The 19234-nt window shown below is 34.1% G+C and overlaps 2 protein-coding genes across 2 annotated transcripts; one reads left to right on the top strand and one right to left on the bottom strand.

Moving 5' to 3' along the window:
* Window positions 1–283: 283 nt before the first annotated feature.
* On the top strand, window positions 284–2202 carry LOC120176336 (protein CutA, chloroplastic-like). The gene is made up of 6 exons (XM_039182777.1): window positions 284–526; window positions 619–734; window positions 904–966; window positions 1289–1320; window positions 1572–1666; window positions 1916–2202. The coding sequence occupies exons 1-6, from the start codon at window positions 375–377 to the stop codon at window positions 1995–1997; spliced, it is 540 nt and encodes a 179-aa protein (XP_039038708.1). The 5' UTR covers window positions 284–374; the 3' UTR covers window positions 1998–2202.
* Window positions 2203–2284: 82 nt separating this feature from the next.
* Window positions 2285–4656, bottom strand: LOC120176335 (14-3-3-like protein B). Its single transcript, XM_039182776.1, has 4 exons — window positions 4116–4656; window positions 3805–3927; window positions 2595–2711; window positions 2285–2464 (listed from the first exon to the last, which is right to left on the bottom strand). Exons 1-4 carry the CDS (start codon window positions 4611–4613, stop codon window positions 2444–2446), a joined length of 759 nt encoding a protein of 252 aa, XP_039038707.1. The 5' UTR covers window positions 4614–4656; the 3' UTR covers window positions 2285–2443.
* Window positions 4657–19234: the final 14578 nt, after the last annotated feature.

Raw genomic sequence — 19234 nt, 5'->3', positions numbered from 1 at the left:
ACTTGTGTGTTTTTGAAGGTAACACTTGGTTATCCTCAAAATCATCTCTAGATTAACAAGCAAGGAAACAGAGTCGATTACTTCGAGGAAAAGCATCTGTGAACTGTGCATGATGGGTTTAACTTCATTTTTTTTGGGCCTTATAAATATGAAAAAGGGCATTTTGAGAATGGACCAAGAAACTCGATTAGGAGATGGATAGCACACGCGGCAAAATCACATTTCACAAGCAGAACAAAAAAGAAAAGGAAATTCTAATAATTGCCTCAGCGGTCAGAGTGGAATGGAATGGAATCGAATCAGCACTAAAAACTCTTCAAGAAACGAATACGGACCTTCTGGTACCTAATTTAAACACAACACCCAGCCCAAAAATGGCTACCAATCTCTGCTGCAGGGCGCTTGTTTCATCCACCACCCGTTTCCAACTGGTCGGTGCGGTTTCCACTCTCTCTTCTTCTTCTTATTCTTCTTATTACCTCAAAACGGGTTGCGCTCAGTCTCTCCCCTTTGTTCGTCTCTTAAGGTAGTCGTTTGTTACTATCATCCCAATTCAACTATATATTGCCCATTTTATGTTATTTTAGCCTCTAATCTCCTTTGGGGTTCTTGTTTTAGATCCAAGTTCAGTACACAAACACCAGATAAGACAGTCCGCGCTGTGAAAATGGAAGCGAATAGCAACACTGTTCCAAGCATCGTTGTTTATGTTACTGTTCCAAACCGAGAAGCAGGTTTCCCTTCATCCTTTTTTTCGGGCTATGAAAAGTCATTGAATCTGAGTTTGGGGCAAGGAATCGTATTTCACACAATCTCAGAATTTCATAATTTAAAGCCAATTCTTCTTTTTCCCCCCCTTTCCTTCTTCATTTAAAGCTATTTGATTCACAATGTATTATGCAGGTAGGAAGTTGGCTGGAAGCATTGTCAAAGAGAAACTCGCAGCATGTGTAAACATAGTCCCAGGTTTGACTTTTTCGTCCATAATGCTTTTAATTTGTGCAATTTGTAAGATCGCAGCATCTGTTTTTCTTTTTTCAAGGGATAGAATGTCGATGTAAGTTTGCACGTATGGAAGTAGACTTTGACATTGAGCAGCTGCCTTCATATAAGGACAGAGGTTTTAAGGACTTAAGGAAATCTTTTACTTCTTGATTTCTTCGTTTCCTCGTACTTCTTTCAATAAAAAAAGGGATTTTTGTCTTTGGGGTTAGATTTTGCTTTTCTGATTTTATAATCATTTGAACTATAGTTACTGAAATAGATTTCCTAAGAGTTGTGAATGCAGGTGTGGAATCGGTGTATGAATGGGAGGGAAAGGTATGAACTTTCATTTGGATAGATTGCTTTTGTTGGAATAATGCAAGTAAAACCATTGAGCCTTCAGTTTTCCTGACAAATTGAGAAATATTTTGAGAATCTAGTACAGGAAAAATCCATTTTAACTCGTAGAGTTTTTGCATAGGCAGCCAATCTAATAAGTGTTTCTGACGGTCTTGTGTTAAAGCTAAGTTTATATTCATTTATACAAGCTAGAACAGCGTAAAAGGTTGTTTCTATCTGCTCTGCAGATCAACACAGATCCTGAGGAGTTGCTGATAATCAAGACAAGGCAATCCCTCCTGCCAGCACTCACAGAACATGTCAATGCAAATCACGAATACGAGTAAGCACAAAATCTCAATTTTTTTTCAACTAAAATGTGATTAAGGTTTCAAATTTAACGATTGAAATCCCAACTGGATGAGGGCAGAAAGGGTTGTTTTCGAAATAAAATAATCGGGGCATCCCTTAGTTGGAACTTTACCTTGAATCCCTTTAAAGCTATGAGCACGTCATTTTTCAAATAAAGAAATCAAGAATACAATAGATCAACATTGATCTTACACTTGCCTTCATTATTGTTTTTTTTCAGTGTACCAGAAGTAATTGCCTTACCCATCGATGGTGGCAGCCCCCAGTATCTAGAATGGCTTAAGAACAGCACAAGGGATTGAATCTCTCGTGTTTAGTATGATGGTGTGTGTGTGTGTGAAACCGGTTTAAATATTTACAAGGGTTCTGGATCTCATATACAGTTTGTCTGAATGTATGGCTTCTTCTAGCTCGAGTAGAGGGGGCTTTCTATGTGAAAATCTAAAATCTATTTGTAATAAGAATTAAGAAATGTCTTAGACCTTAGCGTCAGTTACTTCCAAAATAAGACCAGGGATTCGCATTGTTAAATACAGTGTATTATCTGTCGTTTTAGTAGACGCTGCCTATCGGAGTCGCTTCCAAATTTAGAAAACTAGTCGGAATTTAAAGAGATAATAGCAACATCATGTCAAGATCAATTCAAAGCCCAATTTTAGATTACACGCTTTAATCAGCATAAACAAATGACATTCAAAGCCCACCTCCTCGAGAAGAAAAACAGGACCAACAAGGGTTAAACCACCTTCTATGGCTCATCCAACTGGTCCTGCATCACAACCAACATTACATACAGTTAGACATTGGTGAAATCATTGTGTCAAAGTCGCCATTAACATGGTCTTAATTGTGTGCACGCACGAGAGAGAGTGTTCAAGTGAGAGAAGGAAGGCACTGACCTGAACATCTGAAGTCCAGAGAGTAAGGTTATCCCTTAGGAGTTGCATAATGAGAGTGCTGTCCTTGTAAGACTCTTCTCCCAGTGTGTCAAGCTCAGCAATGGCTTCCTCGAATGCCTTTTTAAAGAACCAGGGATATTTAATGAATATCCAACTTGAATTCATGTTTTATTCTTACTAAAAATACCAACATTTATCAGAGAAATAAGTCGAGATACCAAAAATGTTAGCATTTATTTAAAGCATCCGACTGAGGTGGTCTTTAAACAAGTTACATGCATTAAGTTGCAGTACTTCGGTGGTTGGCCACATTCCACTTATTTTCTCCTCATAAAAGTAAACAAGGGTGGCCATAGGAAACATATCCAAGCATTTTAACTCCGAACAAGCAGATTGATCTACCTGTTGCTTGAAAATGATGTATTTGTTACTAGTAACTTTTTCCCTCTTACTAATGGCCCTAAATTTCAAAGGTTACTAGTAGACCTAACGGCGGAAGCAACATATCCAAGCATTTTAACTCCGAACAAGCAGATTGATCTACCTGTTGCTTGAAAATGATGTATTTGTTGCTAGTAACTTTTCCCTCTAACTAATGGCCCTAAATTCCAAAGGTTGCTAGTAGACCTAACGGCGGAAGCAACAACAACAAAGACATTCATGTCCGACATTTCATTATTCCTCAACAAATATTGCTGAAACTCCAGTATGCTATGCTCATAAGGATATGGTTGGCTAATAACAGGATTGACTTCAGTCTCTTTACGATCCTCATTTCACAAACTTCAAACTTACAAGTAAATTTAAGGTACTAGAAATAGAATGGCCAGAATCAAGCAACAGAGCTTACATATTTGCAAGAATTGGCAGAAAATCATTCACCATTTCAATTACGATAATGCTGGTTCAAACTCTAATCTAATTGGCTCCTAACAAAGTCATCTACATCAAGTCATCAACAGAATAAGTCAAAGCAACCTCCTTTTAGTACCCCCACTAAACTTTAAAGGACGAAAGTAAGGATACAAACCATAAATAAACAGTTATAAAACTTTCCATATTCGAACTACTCAACTAATCAGATTAAATGAGCTAATAATATTCTATGAAGAAACCAGCAAGGCCATTGATAAAAAAAAATCACATTATTTTTCATTTTACATTGGTTTATGCAGCGCTCAACATAAGTTGGAGATTAAAAACGACTCACCTGTTTAGCCATGCTACAAGCCTTATCAGACTGATTGAGAATCTCATAGTAGTACACCGAGTAATTCAGGGCCAGTCCCAACCTGATAGGGTGCGTTGGTGCTAGATCCATCAGCGCAATATCCTTCATTCAATTCAACACAAAATCCAGAGTTTTCAACTTCAAAAAATACTGAATTTTCAAAATGAGAACTCTAAACCTGAAATCACAATTCCAAGTCAACATCTAAAATTCTACTCTAGCATTCAACTATTTAGACAAAGCCAGGCTCCAGGTTAAAAAGTTACAGATCTCTTGTAAGAAACAGTCACCTGAGCAGCCTTGTAAGTCAACATAGTGTCCTCAGCAGCTGCTTTCCTCTCATCACCAACCTTAAACTCTGCTAAATACCGATGGTAATCCCCTTTCATCTTCAAATAGAAAACCTTGGACTCACTCGCAGCAGCAGAAGGGATCAGATTCGAGTCCAATAAAGTCAAGATACTAGCGCAAACATCCGACAACTCAGCTTCAATCTTCGATCTATACTCCTTGACGAGCACAACATGTTCCTCGTTCTTCCGACCTTCTTCTTTCTGCTCGATGGAAGAAACGATTCTCCAAGCGGCGCGTAGAGATCCGATCACGTTTTTGTAGGCAACCGAGAGAAGGTTCCTTTCCTCGACGGTGAGTTCGGCGGCATGAGTTGAGCCGAGGACGAGCTTTTGCATGAACTGGACCATCTCCTCGTAGCGTTCGGCTTGTTCGGAAAGCTTGGCTAAGTAAACGTATTGGTCACGGCTTATATTGTCCGGCACCGTCGTCGTCATTTGCAGAAATTGGTGGGCAGCGTGGGCTTATGGGGGTACAGAACGAGAAGAATTTTATTTTTTTTGTTTTTTCTTGAGGGCGCGGCCTTAACTTGAAGATATGTTTTTTTTATGAAGGGGATGACGAGGGATTAATGCAATTATTGCTCATCTGTTTAATAAAAATAGGGTACATTATACTATTGATCATTTAACTATTTATTCCTTTTACTTTTACTACCAATCTTTCAATTTTATCAATCACACCACTAAATTATTTAATTGTTCTCAATCAAGCCTATAGTTGTTAACAGTTAACGAATTAGGTGATGTAGTAGTTAAATGTTTTAGTATAATTATACATTTGGTCCCTATTATTTACTTATTCTTTTAATTTAGTCTTACTTTTAATATAATAAACTATTTTCGATATAATAGTCTACTTTGCATTTGACGACGATATAGCTATCTAGAAAATATACAACCATGTACATCAAAATTGTTACAGCAAAACAAAATAGGCAAATGCAGAAAAATAAACCAATAGAGAACTAAACAAAATAGCAGCATAGTTACTAGTTATATAACACCCTAAACTCGATTGGACCTAAAGTGCCACATTAGGTTGCCGAAACAACCCATGACTTTCAAAATTTGTTCATTTTCATTTTAAACCATACAAAATGACATCATAATAGATGTAAATAACAATTATAAAAACACTTTCATAAATCAAAGCTCTGTGACACATTGTTTAAAACCAAAATAATACAAACTTAAAGTCCGATAAACCAAATACATGAGTAAGGTTCTATGAATATATATGCCCATTTAAGCTACAGTATAGTACTTTGAGTGAGATGCTGGAAGTCATGTTGCCATGATGTTCCACGAACGACCCAATCTAAAAACCTATGAACGAAAACATTCGAATATTGAGCTTACAAAGCCAAACAGTATAATCGCTAATGTAGAGCATCATTATGAGTCTCATAAACACAAGCATGCTAAAGATATGAATACTAAGTAGTAGGAATATACATGATCATAATCAAATGCTACATACTTAAAGTTTAACTATTCTATCGCTAAAATATGAGTATCGTGTTTTTCTTAATCCTCTGCTAAGGGCATCGCCATTAGTACACCACTAATGGGTCTCTAGACACGATGACTGTAACTATTATGTATTCTCTAAATACGACACATGACATATTGTTGTGCATTATCTGAATTTGACACTGGACACATTGTTGTGCATTATCTGAATGCAACACACTACTAGTAATGGTCTCACATAGCCATCATCTACTAGTTAATCGAGGGAACCTGATAATCATATAGCATCAATAAAATTCCCACTAAGGTGCTAAATGATCTTCTGGTATCACATGGCATTCAAGTATATCATGAATAGAGAAATAAGTGTCATATAACATCGGTTCAATTCCCGCTCAACTGAAGCATTGTCTCGGTCTCACACAACCTTAAGCCAAGCTCTAAGGATATCTGTTGTATTGGGTTGATACAACTATACATGCATGATTGGGTTTCAAGGCCACCAAATACTAACAATGCCCTTCGTGGGTAACTAAAGTAGCTTAGTTACACACCACTGACAATGCCCTACTAGGGTAACCGAGGTAGCCTCACCACACACTAGTTAGCTCGACATACAAAAGTAAGGGTATCCCCTCACTAAATGTTATCTCACTCGTCCTCTCATGTAGAATATTATGCAAGAGTTTATTAGGTTGTTTTATATATTAGTCTGTTAATCTACTTTATTCTAGTTATTTAACACTGAATGACATTTTCGATATTTATGTATCTAAGGAGATATTTATATGTTTCGTGATTTTACGATGATTATCGATTCCGTTGTTTACTTATTGTATTATTTGCTAGCCTGATACCCAACTCGGGTTCATTACTTGGTAGTGATACTCTAGTCATTATCATTATACTTTCCCTAAATTTACCCTTATATTTTAGGAACAACTTGTACACCATCACTTTATCGATATTCACATTATACACAGCTTCTCTATTACATTATTCGTATAATACCTCATTTCACTTGTAAACATATCCTTCACAATGATTCTTCACTTGCGATCGTTCGCTACATGCACCTTCAGATGTACTTTTGAAGTTATTTATCATTAAGGCTATTTTGATAATTTATGCCATCTAGAGGTATTTGAGTAATTTCATAATTTATGATCATTTTCCAAGCTTAATTGTACATTTTATAGCAATCTATAGACATTCGGATACGACGATCAATGTTTTGAATCTTCTAGTATTAGACAATATTGATATTGGTATTGATACTGGTATTAATACCGGTATTGGTACATGTATTGGTATTAGTATTGATGCTTATATTGATTTTGATATTGATACGAATATTGATACCAATATTGATACCAGAGGGGCATTATTGATACTCCTCCCCTCAGTATCGATACTCCATGCTAAAACTACCCAAAATTTATCCCAGTTCATAAAGTATTAATATTGTTTATCCAATATCGATACTCAAACCTAGAATTGTCTTATTTAGGCTCAGAAAACACCCAAAAATCATCCTAAAGGTCTTAGTTTGGATCCAAAACATGTGTAAAGCTTAAGGAATTTATTTAAGGTCATAAAGTACCATAAAAACACATACTTTACACTAAAAACATTATTTAATTATGAAATCAAGCATAAACCCTAAAAATGCTTAAATACACAATTCTTATCAATTCTTCATGATTATGAAAGCCTGAACACCATAAAGGATTAGAAATACACTATATTTCTATTAGAATCCTAAAATGAAACTCTTTTTGCTAGCTATAACTCTTCTCCAAGGTTTGGATGACAAACCCCCACTTTCTCTAGCAAAACATGAGATACTGATAACCCTGTAAAAATGTTGTATTTTGTGCCTTTTTACTTAGGCTATTGGTTGTTTAAAAGCCCATGTCATAGCATTTATTTTACATTTAGGTCATGTAGTTGCATTTGGTGGTAATGTTTTGCAGCAATATTAATTTGTTAAAAATTGATGTTATTGAGGGAAAGGTCTTGCTTTTGTGGTGTTGTGTAGGTGAGGAAAACTTAAGGAGAAGATGTGGTCGCTGTAGCATTCAGGAGAAAGAAGTGTCACATCAAATGTTAGACTATTGTTGTAGCATGTCGGAGAAAAACTTGCTGCAAAGAAAGATGAACAACAAAATCTGGAGCAGAAAAGACAAAATAGCAAAAATATATTTGCCAAGATATTAATCAACGCGTGACACACTACTATTACTCTAAAATTTTGAGACCACCTGCCACAATAACCGCCCATTCACGTGAGAATGATGACACCTAGGGTATAAAAGGAATTTAGGGATCAAAACCCTAGAAAAATCCCCCTCTATAAATACTTGAGGTGACCTATATTTTGAGCAATTTTTTGGGGGTAACCTAAGAGAGAAAAATGGTTGCAACCAACCTTCATTTTCTTTATTTTTTATCCCTTTTTTATGGTGTCCTACATAGCTGAGCTTTAAATGGGTAGTAGTTAAGCCCTTGAGAGAGGCTAGCTTGCTAAAGCAGTCTATAATGGTGGAGCTAAGTGTCACGGCAACAACTCATTGGAAGTGTTCTTCTTTTGTGCTTTTATTTCTTATTTTGGGCTTGTACTTAACTTGAATGATTTTGGATTAACTTAGCCACGCCATGAACTAATTTATTTGGCGTTGGATTTAGTTTGGTTGTTTATATTTTATGTTAATGAATGGTTTGATGTTTTTATATGAAAATGTTTTTATTGTTTTTATCTTATACACCGTAACATTGTAAGAGCTTTTGAGAGATTGTCGTTTACTATAGCGTATATGCTTAGTCTTGTAAGAGCTTTTGAGAGATTGTCATTTTCTAAGTATAGATGCCTAGTATCGAGAGAGCTAGGCTATATTTACATGAGCAATGGAGCTAAAACGGGATGGTGAGGTTTTAACCCACCTTAGAGATAAGGAGAGGGTTTCAAACGACTAAAAGGGATAATACTTATTTTATAGGCTATGTAACATCTCAAAATATGGGTTAGTGATTAAAATGTAAAACTTCAGAATTTGGTGACTAAAGAAGAATTATTGAATAGTATTGATTGGTATTGGGTTAAATTGCTAGGAAGAAAAAATAGAAGGATAAAATGGTCATTTGTATGGAAAATAATTAAAGAATATATCTATATATATATATATATGAATTCCACGTGGAAGAAAAGAAAAAAAACAAGGTTCCAGAATTCTCTTATTCTCTTCTTTTTTCTCAAACGTGGAGACTCATAGCAAAGGTAAGATTTTTCATAAGCTGATTGTTAGTTAAAATTTAAGTTTGGTTTTGATCCTTAGATGCTAATTAAGCTTATGAAAAGCTTAATTTGCTTTAAAGTCACAAGATGAGGGAATTATAAGAGATTAAAGAAAATGGGTTTTTAAATAAAATTATGGGAAAGAGTTGATAAGTGGAATTTGAAGTTTAATTTGACATGTCATAGTGTTAATTAAGAAATACGAAGTGTTAGAATTAGATTTGGAACATTTTGGAATTTGAGTGAAATTCTTAAATTTCATGTGGAGGAATGGATTTTTGAGTTTAAGAGGTATTAAATGGATATTAATTAGTTTAAATAGGTGTATAAGAGTTAAGAATATTAAGAGAGGGGAAATATAAGTGTTAAGAAGATTTTGTAGAGATTTTCGTGAAAAAAATAACATTTTGAGCTATGTGCATCGATGCACATTTAATGTGTATCGATGCATCGAGGGTAAAAATCTAGAAATTATTCGATGTGGATCGATGCACATGAAGTGTATCGATGCACTCTTTTAAAATAAAAACATCGAATGGGATTTATGCACCAATGCATAGACAGTGCATCGATGCACCCGTCTAGGGATGCATCGATACATGGGGTAGTGCATCGATGCATGCCTCTATTAAAAGTTGAAAATAACTTTATTTTTATCCTATGGAGTGATAGTTTAGAATATATTAATTATAATACTGATATGAATCCTTGTATTATTATGTAGATACGGAAATCGAGCAAGATTTGGAACGATCCCCGAGTTAGAATTCGATCGAAAGAAAGGAAGTCATAGGAATAATTAGTAATCAGTGAAGGCAAGCTGAGTGAATATTAGATAGTGTGTTATGTTTAATGGAAATAAGACTTGTGATAAGTCTATTTCCTATAAGTATAATGCATGAACACATTAATATGAGCATATGTTTGACATGATATATGTGTGTTATTGGTTATTGCATATGTTAAATGATACGTGTGAATACATGTTTATATGATACATGATGAATGTATATAGTATATGTGAACACAGGATGAGATGAAAAAGGAGATAAGAGTATTATGGGATTTATAGAACCATATGTGAACAATGAATAGAAATGATATACATGTTATATAAACACAAGAGAAGTGTCATAAGTTACGTGATATATGCATATGAAATCATATGAGCAGTGATAAGTACAAGTGAAAATATGAAATAATAAATAATAATGCACATGTTATATGATACGAGAGTTATAGGTATAGTTGACATGCCAAGAGTTGAGGGTCTACGCGGTCCTTTGGGACATATAGTGATCATTCGGGATATTTTTATAGTGGTCCTTCGGGACAAATCTCATAGCCCCTAGTGGGACCTCATACGAGCTGTGGTGACAGTATAGTGCACAACCTCAATAGACTCACATATCTACAGTTCTCACGTGTGTACATGGGCCAATAAATAAATAACATGTGTTGTATATGTTTTGTTATATTAATTGTATGATTTATCGGAGGATATATGTATTGCTTGGTTAAATGAATCAAAGGTTGATTAAAAGGTTAAATACAAGAGGATATAATTACAAGATACAAATGATAGTAGAATTGTGATGAAATCAATGTGTGATACGTATATGTATACCTTACATTATATTTAATGTTATAATTGTTTGATATGGCATTGAAAGATTATCTGTTCATGCATGTTTAAATAGTTATAGTTTCTTCCATATTTGATTATGCCTCACTAAGTCTATGACTTAGCGTGTAAGTGATTTACGCGTAGGTACCAAGAATCAAGAAGAGCAAGAATAGAGTGGCAAGGACAACATCACTACTAATAGATCAGATCAGAAGTAATTGTCAAAGTAGGTATTTTGGGTTGTGTATAGAGTGTTGGCATGTAATAAGTTGTTAATTATAAATGCTCTGATTAATTTTTTATTTTGTGGTTTCTTTTATGTAAATTAACGTATTTTGTTTTAATGAAAGTTTAAAATTTTCCTGTTTTTCTTTAAATGTCAGAGTTTGAAAAGTCAATGTGACACTTCAGACTCGTATCCGGGTCGGGTACGGGCTGGGGGTGTTACATTTAATGGTATCAGAGCTACGGTTTAGTCGATTCTCGGCATAAACCGGAGTCTAGAGTGTCATATAAAGTATATATGCCAATAGAATAATGAAAACTTCTGATTTGATATAATAGTAAGTATGTTGTTTTGCTAATATAATGATTTGATTATATTTTATTAGATGTCCGGACAAGATAGCTCCCGAGGTGAAGCGGGTGATGATAAATTAGCTGAGAGTAGTAATTCACCTGCCCTGGCCAAGCAAGGTGAAGAACGGGCAACTTCTGGAGTGTCTGTAGCTGATAAATATGTATTCTTTAGGACGTTGGACGCGGTATTGGCGCGTTTCCAACCTCTTGTCTCCTCAACACAGAGAATGAATGTGGCAAAAGAGTTAAAAAGATTAGGAGCTCCTGAGTTCAAAGGTGAAGCCGAGGAAGGTCCAGTTGTTGCGGACCTTTGGCTTAACGATGTGAAAATCATGCTTGAAGGACTCTATTGTTCTGATATGGAAAAGTTAGATGGAGTAGTCTCCTTGCTGCGTGGGCAAGCGAGAATTTGGTGGACGAATGTCATTTTGAGGATGCCAAGTGATCAGATAACTTGGTATTTATTTTTGGAAGAATTTAAGCACAAGTATATAGGAGATCAGTTCATCAGACAAATGAAGCAAGAATTTTTGAAATTGAAACAGATGAATCGCAATGTGTATGAGTATGAGTGCGAGTTTAACAGGTTCAGTCGTTTTGCAACTGAGTTGATTTCAACTGAGAAAGATGCGTGTGATTGGTTTGTAGAGGGCTTGCGCCCGAGATTAAAAAAGATGTTAATCATGCTAAATTTGTCCTCGTTTCAAGAGGTAGTAAATCGTGCGAAAGCTCTTGAAAGAGCATAGAATGAATGGTTTGGGGAGCAGAGAGCTCAATCTTTGAAAAGAACTGGGGTTTCATCGAGCATGGTACCACCCAAGAAAGGTAGAGATTTGAGTTTCCGATCTCAAGCACCGTCAGAATCAATGGCATCCTCCATTAAAGAATCAAATCAAATGAGAGTTAAACAAACTCAGTCTGAAAGGTCTAGTGATAAGCGAGCACAGCAGAGTCAAGTTTTACAATGTCAGATTTGTAGAAGAAACCATAGTGGATTGTGTAGAGTGGTCACCAGAGCCTGTTTCCGATATGGAGAAACAGGGCATTACATGAAGGATTGTCCGTTGAGGGATGGAGAGCCTGTACAGTCAGAGCGATTTTCGTCGATATCTCAGAGAGGACGCGATAGAGGTAGAGGAAAAAATCAGACCGAATCTTCTACTCAACAGGAAATACGCTCCACTGCTCGAGTATATAATATTAATACTAATGAAGATTTTGATGATCCAGAGATGATAACATGTACCTTTTTTGTAGTAGATACGTTATGATCTGGATTGATCTGGACTTGCATATTCCTATATTAGTAGTAAATTGATGTGAGAATTGAGAATTCAATTAGAAGTTAATTATTGTAATGTGGAAGTGGCAAATTTATTAGGGTGCAGTGTTTGGATAAATATGTTGAGAATGTTCCATTAGAATTTGGAGAATTGAATTCTCTGTTAATTTGATAGAATTTATATTCAAATGATTTGAAGTAAAATTGGAAATTATAGGATTAGAGGATCTTTATAGTTCTGAAATAAAGTAGTTTCTTTACTTCAGTGACAAGATAAGGTAGAAGGAATGGAATGTTTGAATGCGAACCAAGGAAATTGTATTATGGATAAGTGGGAATGAAGGTTTGATGAGTTAAGGAAATGGAGGACAAACTATTTTTGGATTGGGAAGAATGTATAGTATATGAATGGTTTGATAGTGAGTATAATAGAGACAAGGATTGGTACGTTTGGAGGAAGTAAGAATTGACAGAAAAAGTTTAAAATGATTAGGAGGGATAAGTATAAGGGATATGAAAGAAATATGAGAGCATCAAGGAAAAAGGTAATGGAAGAATTAAAATAATGAAGTAAAGTTATTAATAGCACCACAGATCTATTGAAGAGGAGAGATGTGAAAATGAATAGTATATGTGTAGACAGTATCTTATCTCCTTGTGTAATGAAAATTCTAGGATGAATTTTTCTTAAGGGGGATTTTTGTAACATCTTAAAATATGGGTTAGTGATTAAAATGTAAAACTTCAGAATTTGGTGACTAAAGAAGAATTATTAAATAGTATTGATTGGTATTGGGTTAAATTGCTAGGAAGAAAGAATAGAAGGATAAAATGGTTATTTGCATGGGAAAGAATTAAAGAATATATATATACATATATATATATATATGAATTCCACGTAAAAGAAAAGAAAGAAAAACAAGGTTCCATAATTCTTTTCTTCTCTTCTTTTCTCTCAAATGTGGAGACTCATAGCAAAGGTAAGATTTTTCATAAGCTGATTGTTAGTTAAAATTTAAGTTTGGTTTTGATCCTTAGATGCTAATTAAGCTTATGGAAAGCTTAATTTGCTTTAAAGTCACAAGATGAGGGAATTATAAGAGATTAAAGAAAATGAGTTTTTAAATAAAATTATGGGAAATAGTTGATAAGTGGAATTTGAAGTTTAATTTGACCTGTCATAGTGTTAATTAAGAAATACAAAGTGTTAGAATTAGATTTGGAACATTTTTGGAATTTGAGTGAAATTCTTAAATTTCATGTGGAGGAATGGATTTTTATGTTTAAGAGGTATTAAATGGATATTAATTAGTTTAAATAGGTGTTATAAGAGTTAAGAATATTAAGAGAGGGGAAATATAAGTGTTAAGAAGATTTTGTAGAGATTTTCGTGAAAAAAATAACATTTTTGAGCTATGTGCATCGATGCACATTCAATGTGTATCGATGCATCAAGGGTAAAAATCTAGAAACTATTCGATGTGCATCGATGCACATGAAGTGTATCGATGCACTCCTTTAAAATAAAAACATCGAATGGGATTTATGCACCGATGCATAGATAGTGCATCGATGCATCGATGCACCCGTCTAGGGATGCATCGATACATGGGGTAGTGCATCGATGCATGCCTCTATTAAAAGTTGAAAATAACTTTCTTTTTATCCTATGGAGTGATAGTTTAGAATATATCAATTATAATACTGATATGAATCCATGTATGATTATGTAGATACCGAAATCGAGCAAGCTTTGGAACGATCCCCGAGTTAGAATTCGATCGAAAGAAAGGAAGTCATAGGAATAATTAGTAATCAGTGAGGGCAAGGTGAGTGCATATTAGATAGTGTGTTATGTTTAATGGAAATAAGACTTGCGATAAGTCTATTTCCTATAAGTATAATGCATGAACACATTAATATGAGCATATGTTTGACATGATATATGTGTGTTATTGGTTATTGCATATGTTAAATGATACGTGTGAATACATGTTTATATGATACATGATGAATGTATATAGTATATGTGAACACAGGATGAGATGAAAAAGGAGATAAGAGTGTTATGGGATTTATAGAACCATATGTGAACAATTAATAGAAATGATATACATGTTATAAGAACACAAGAGAAGTGTCATAAGTTACGTGATATATGCATATGAAATCATATGAGCAGTGATAAGTACAGGTGAAAATATGAAATAATAAATAATAATGCCCATGTTATATGATACGAGAGCTATAGGTATAGTTGGCATGCCAAGAGTCGAGGGTCTACGCGGTCCTTCGGGACATATAGTGATCCTTCGGGATATTTTTATAGTGGTCCTTTGGGACAAATCTCATAGCCCCTAGTGGGACCCCATACGAGCTGTGGTGACAGCATAGTGCACAACCTCAATAGACTCACATATCTATAGTTCTCACAAGTGTACATGGGCCAATAAATAAATAACATGTGTTGTATATATTTTGTTATATTAATTGTATGATTTATCGGAGGATATATGTATTGCTTGGTTAAATGAATCAAATGTTGATTAAAAGGTTAGAGACAAGAGGATATAATTACAAGATACAAATGATAGTAGAATTGTGATGGAATCAATGTGTGATACTTATATGTATACCTTATATTATATTTAATGTAATAATTGTTTGATATGGCATTGAAAGATTATCTGTTCATGCATGTTTAATAGTTATAGTTTCTTCCATATTTGATTATGCCTCACTAAGTCTATGACTTAGCGTGTAAGTGATTTACGCGTAGGTACCAAGAATCAAGAAGAGCAAGAATAGAGTGGAAAGGACATCATCACTACTAATAGATCAGATCAGAAGTAATTGTCAAAGTAGGTATTTTGGGTTGTGTATAGAGTGTTGGCATGTAATAAGTTGTTAATTATAAACGCTCTGATCAATTTTGTATTTTATGGTTTCTTTTATGTAAATTAGCGTATTTGGTTTTAATGAAAGTTTAAAATTTCCCTATTTTTCTTTAAATGTCAAAGTTTGAAGAGTCAATGTGACACTTCAGACTCGTATTCGGGTTGGGTACAGGTTGGGGGTGTTACAAGCTAGTGTTGTAGTTCACGCTGAGAGATATTGTTTAGCATTAGTTTGTCAGATTCTTTGCTAGAGATAGTTTAAGAGCACTTTTAGCAAATTTTTTCGGGCATCATACTCATAAGTGCATAGATCGTTCTAGACATAGAATATTAGTTTCCATAGCAAATCCAACCATTTACCCCTACAAAAGCTTGATTGTGTGAGGTTTAATTTATTTTATTGCTTCAACACAATTTTGCATTTTACTTAAATTCTTGCCTCAATATATTTTTTACAATTTTGTCAACCTTCACCACAACAATTTCACTCCACTTCACTCCATTATTTGCCTCAGCAATTCCATACACCTTATACATACCATATGCCACAACATTAATTTCATTTGTCTCTATCATTATACTTACATACTTAGATTTAGTTTGTGACACCTTTTTTCTATATCTTTCTTGTAAAAATACCTCCAATACATGTGGAGATGATACTCACTCACTACTGTATTACTTGTATCGATTGTATAAATTGTATAGAATTACGTGTCATAACACATCTTGTAGAATTACGTGCCATAACACACGCGACGAGATACCAAGCTTGAATCTTTAATAAAAGGTTGTTGGAGGGATTAAAGACAAATTTGAAGTTCAAAAGAAGTATGAAATGGCTAAAAAGACTCATCTTTAGTTATGGTCTTAAAAAAGAACGAGGAGAAAGAAATGAGGAAGGATGAAATGAACATAAGAAGATGAGATGAGGTATAAAAGTTATATCTTTTTAAAATGAGAAATTACATTATTGATCCTTCCTCATATTTCTATTATGCAAAAATCCCATTTTTATGAATAATTGAGCTCAATTCCAACCCTATTAAGTCCAAACTTGGCCCAATGACTTTAATTACGAACTCCACGAGGTTCACATATCTCTCGAGTAAACCCGAAACTACTAGCCCTAAATTTGGGGCATTACAAGTTACACTTTGAACCCCATTTTAGATCAGTGAAAGCAGATTAGTCATTGGCCTACAAAGGTTGTCACACCGTATACTACCCTTATTTTTTATAAAGATCTTGTAAAGTAATCCTCTTTACTTAATTACCATTTTCATCAGGAAGAGAACACCTTACACTGCAATAAGAAAAACATATTTGAAATCAAAAAGAAAGGTAAAAATATCAAACAAACAATCAAACTGAATAACAATACGCATTGTTACTTATAAAGATCCATATAGGTCAAAACCCAGACCAACTTACTTGAAAACAATCTTTCAAAAAATTATCACCATCAAATACAATGTACAAAGCTATCTCAACATCAAATAAAGAAATGAAATAAAAAACATTAGCATGCAATAACAAAAATTCCAAAAAAAGGGTTCAACTTCAACACTCGAAAATCAATCAACATCAAAGCAAACAAACAAACAAAAAACCCAGTAAGAGAAAAGGCGTTGATGTGAAGCAAATATACTTACACCAAATAACCCTTGGGAGGGTGGATATTTGTGAAGGAGAAGCAAGAAGAGGAAAGCAATTTAGAGTTAAAACCATGCTTGGTATGGAACCTAATAAAGCATTTGAGGGAAGAAGAAGATTTGGATTTGAAAGAAAGAAGAGAAAATGGTGGGTTAGAGGAAGAAAGCTTGGAAATGGTTGCCATAGAAGAAGATCATGGGTTTTTATTTATTTATTAAAAATATGACTAAATTGAGAGAATATGTAAATAACATAGACCACATATATGATTACACCAAAATATTTAACTGTCACGTCACATAATATATTTTATTGTTAACGACTAGTGGCTTGATTGTAAACAATTAAATAATTTAATGGTTTAGTTGACAAAATTAAAAGATCGATGATAAAAGTAAAATAATTGAATAGTTAGAGTGGTCAATCGTATAGTTTACCTATAAAAAATAGTACGGGGAATATGATATTCCGAGTTTAAAAATGATGAAAATTTCAGGACTATCAATGAATAACTTTAAGCCATATATGCTTGTGTAAAATAATCCCAAACACAATATATAAAATATTGTGCACTTTAGAACCAAATAAATAGGCTAGCTCAGTGGCAAAGGATTGCCCACCCTGGTTCGAATACCCTAGGTAACTTCTTTCCACTTCACTTTGTTTTCCCTTTACACTGGTGGTGACACGTGTCACCACCTGATTGGTGGAAAATGTATTTAATTAAAATATTAAAATTAATGAAATTAATATTCCAATCATATAGTGACACGTGTCACCTCTGGATTGAAAGGTTAAATTTATTTTGATGAATTAAAATAGTGACTAAATTTATAGAATACGTAAATATTAAGGACTAAATATATAATTATGTCAATTTTATTAATGGACACGTCATCACATCTGTTAAAAATTAACGGCCAATGATTTTTTTAAACGATTTAAATAGTTGGGTTTATCGCTTTTAAATGTTTGTGGTCAAAATGGTTGATGATCATAGTCCGGTGGTCACCCGTGTAGTTCACCCTTTTTTACATTACAAAAATATTCTTCTTTTACAATTAAGCCTATCATAGGTAGGGATGGGCATGAGATCCAAACCCGATGGGTTTTGACCCGACCCGATTGAATTGGGTCGGATTTTTTTAAAAAAAATCAGATTCGGGTTTAGGGTAAAAAATATCTGACCCGGAAAAAAATATAATTTTACCATATATATTTAGAGATAATTACAATAATGCACCTCTATATATTATTTTTTAAAATTAAATCATTGTTTTTATTAAATAAAAATAATATTTTTATTATTTTGGGTCGGATCAGATCGAATTTGTATTTTATCTCAAAATATTGGGTCAGGTTAACCGAAACCCGACCCGTGACCATCTATATCCATTGACCACCAAATCACCGATAGATACATTTTTCCCTCGTATTAACTTAGTTTAATTGGTTGACATTTATCTTTGTCCAAGTCGATTTGGTTAGAAACCCAATCTTCTGTAACCATCATCAAACTTATTAATATTTTAAGGGTAAACTATATAAATAGTCCCTTAACTTTTAGGATACTTTCATTTTGGTCACCTAACTTTTGAAACTTACAATACAATCATCAAACATTTAATTCGTTTTCATTTTGGTCCATGTCGTTACCTTCAGTTATGTTGAATTATGTTTCGATATAACAAATTTAAGGTAAAATATTTTTGGACTTGAATTGAATTTATTCAAAGTTTTAAAAAGGTTTCAAAAATAATTCAAAGTCTATTAAATTCAGATTTGAGCAAAAATGTAAATGTGTATCGATACCCTTATGAGTGTATCCATACACTGGTGTACCGATACATCCTGTAGTGTATCCATACACCTATGACTGTTCAAACACCGAATACAACTAGTGTATTGATACACCTATGAGTGTACCGATACACTAGTGTATCGATACACCCTGCAGTGTATCCATACACCCTAGCTGCAACGGCTAGTTTATTTGAATTTAATGAAGGTGTATCAATACCCTATGAAGGGGTACCGATACCCCATGTTATGGGTAGCCTTGTTTTGCATAAAAACAATCCCCAAATGGCTCCAAAACATCCCCAACGGCTATATACGACTTCAAACTCATTTCAAGCTATAAATACAAGCTGAGGACACTTGAAGAAGCATGAGAACAACTATCCAAGCAATCAAACACAAGAGAAGAACTTTTTATTCTTATTTTCCTTTCTCTTGTAAATATTT

This window comes from Hibiscus syriacus, unplaced genomic scaffold (genome assembly GCF_006381635.1).
Source record: "Hibiscus syriacus cultivar Baekdansim isolate YM2019G1 unplaced genomic scaffold, ASM638163v2 tig00112234_pilon, whole genome shotgun sequence".
Taxonomy (NCBI): Eukaryota; Viridiplantae; Streptophyta; class Magnoliopsida; order Malvales; family Malvaceae; genus Hibiscus; species Hibiscus syriacus.
Note: the sequence above shows the minus strand (reverse complement) of the source record. Positions and strands in the feature narration are given on the sequence as shown.

Bases quoted from the DNA above. Each gene is read 5' to 3' on its own strand.
- LOC120176336 (XM_039182777.1), top strand. From the start codon at position 375: ATGGCTACCAATCTCTGCTGCAGGGCGCTTGTTTCATCCACCACCCGT. The intron at 735-903 runs GTTTCCCTTCAT...TGTATTATGCAG, and splicing joins TGTTCCAAACCGAGAAGCAG to GTAGGAAGTTGGCTGGAAGC. The intron at 967-1,288 runs GTTTGACTTTTT...TTGTGAATGCAG, and splicing joins ATGTGTAAACATAGTCCCAG to GTGTGGAATCGGTGTATGAA.
- LOC120176335 (XM_039182776.1), bottom strand. From the start codon at position 4,613: ATGACGACGACGGTGCCGGACAATATAAGCCGTGACCAATACGTTTAC. The intron at 2,712-3,804 runs GTGAGTCGTTTT...TTCTTTAAAAAG, and splicing joins CTTGTAGCATGGCTAAACAG to GCATTCGAGGAAGCCATTGC. The intron at 2,465-2,594 runs GTCAGTGCCTTC...GTTGTGATGCAG, and splicing joins TCTGGACTTCAGATGTTCAG to GACCAGTTGGATGAGCCATA.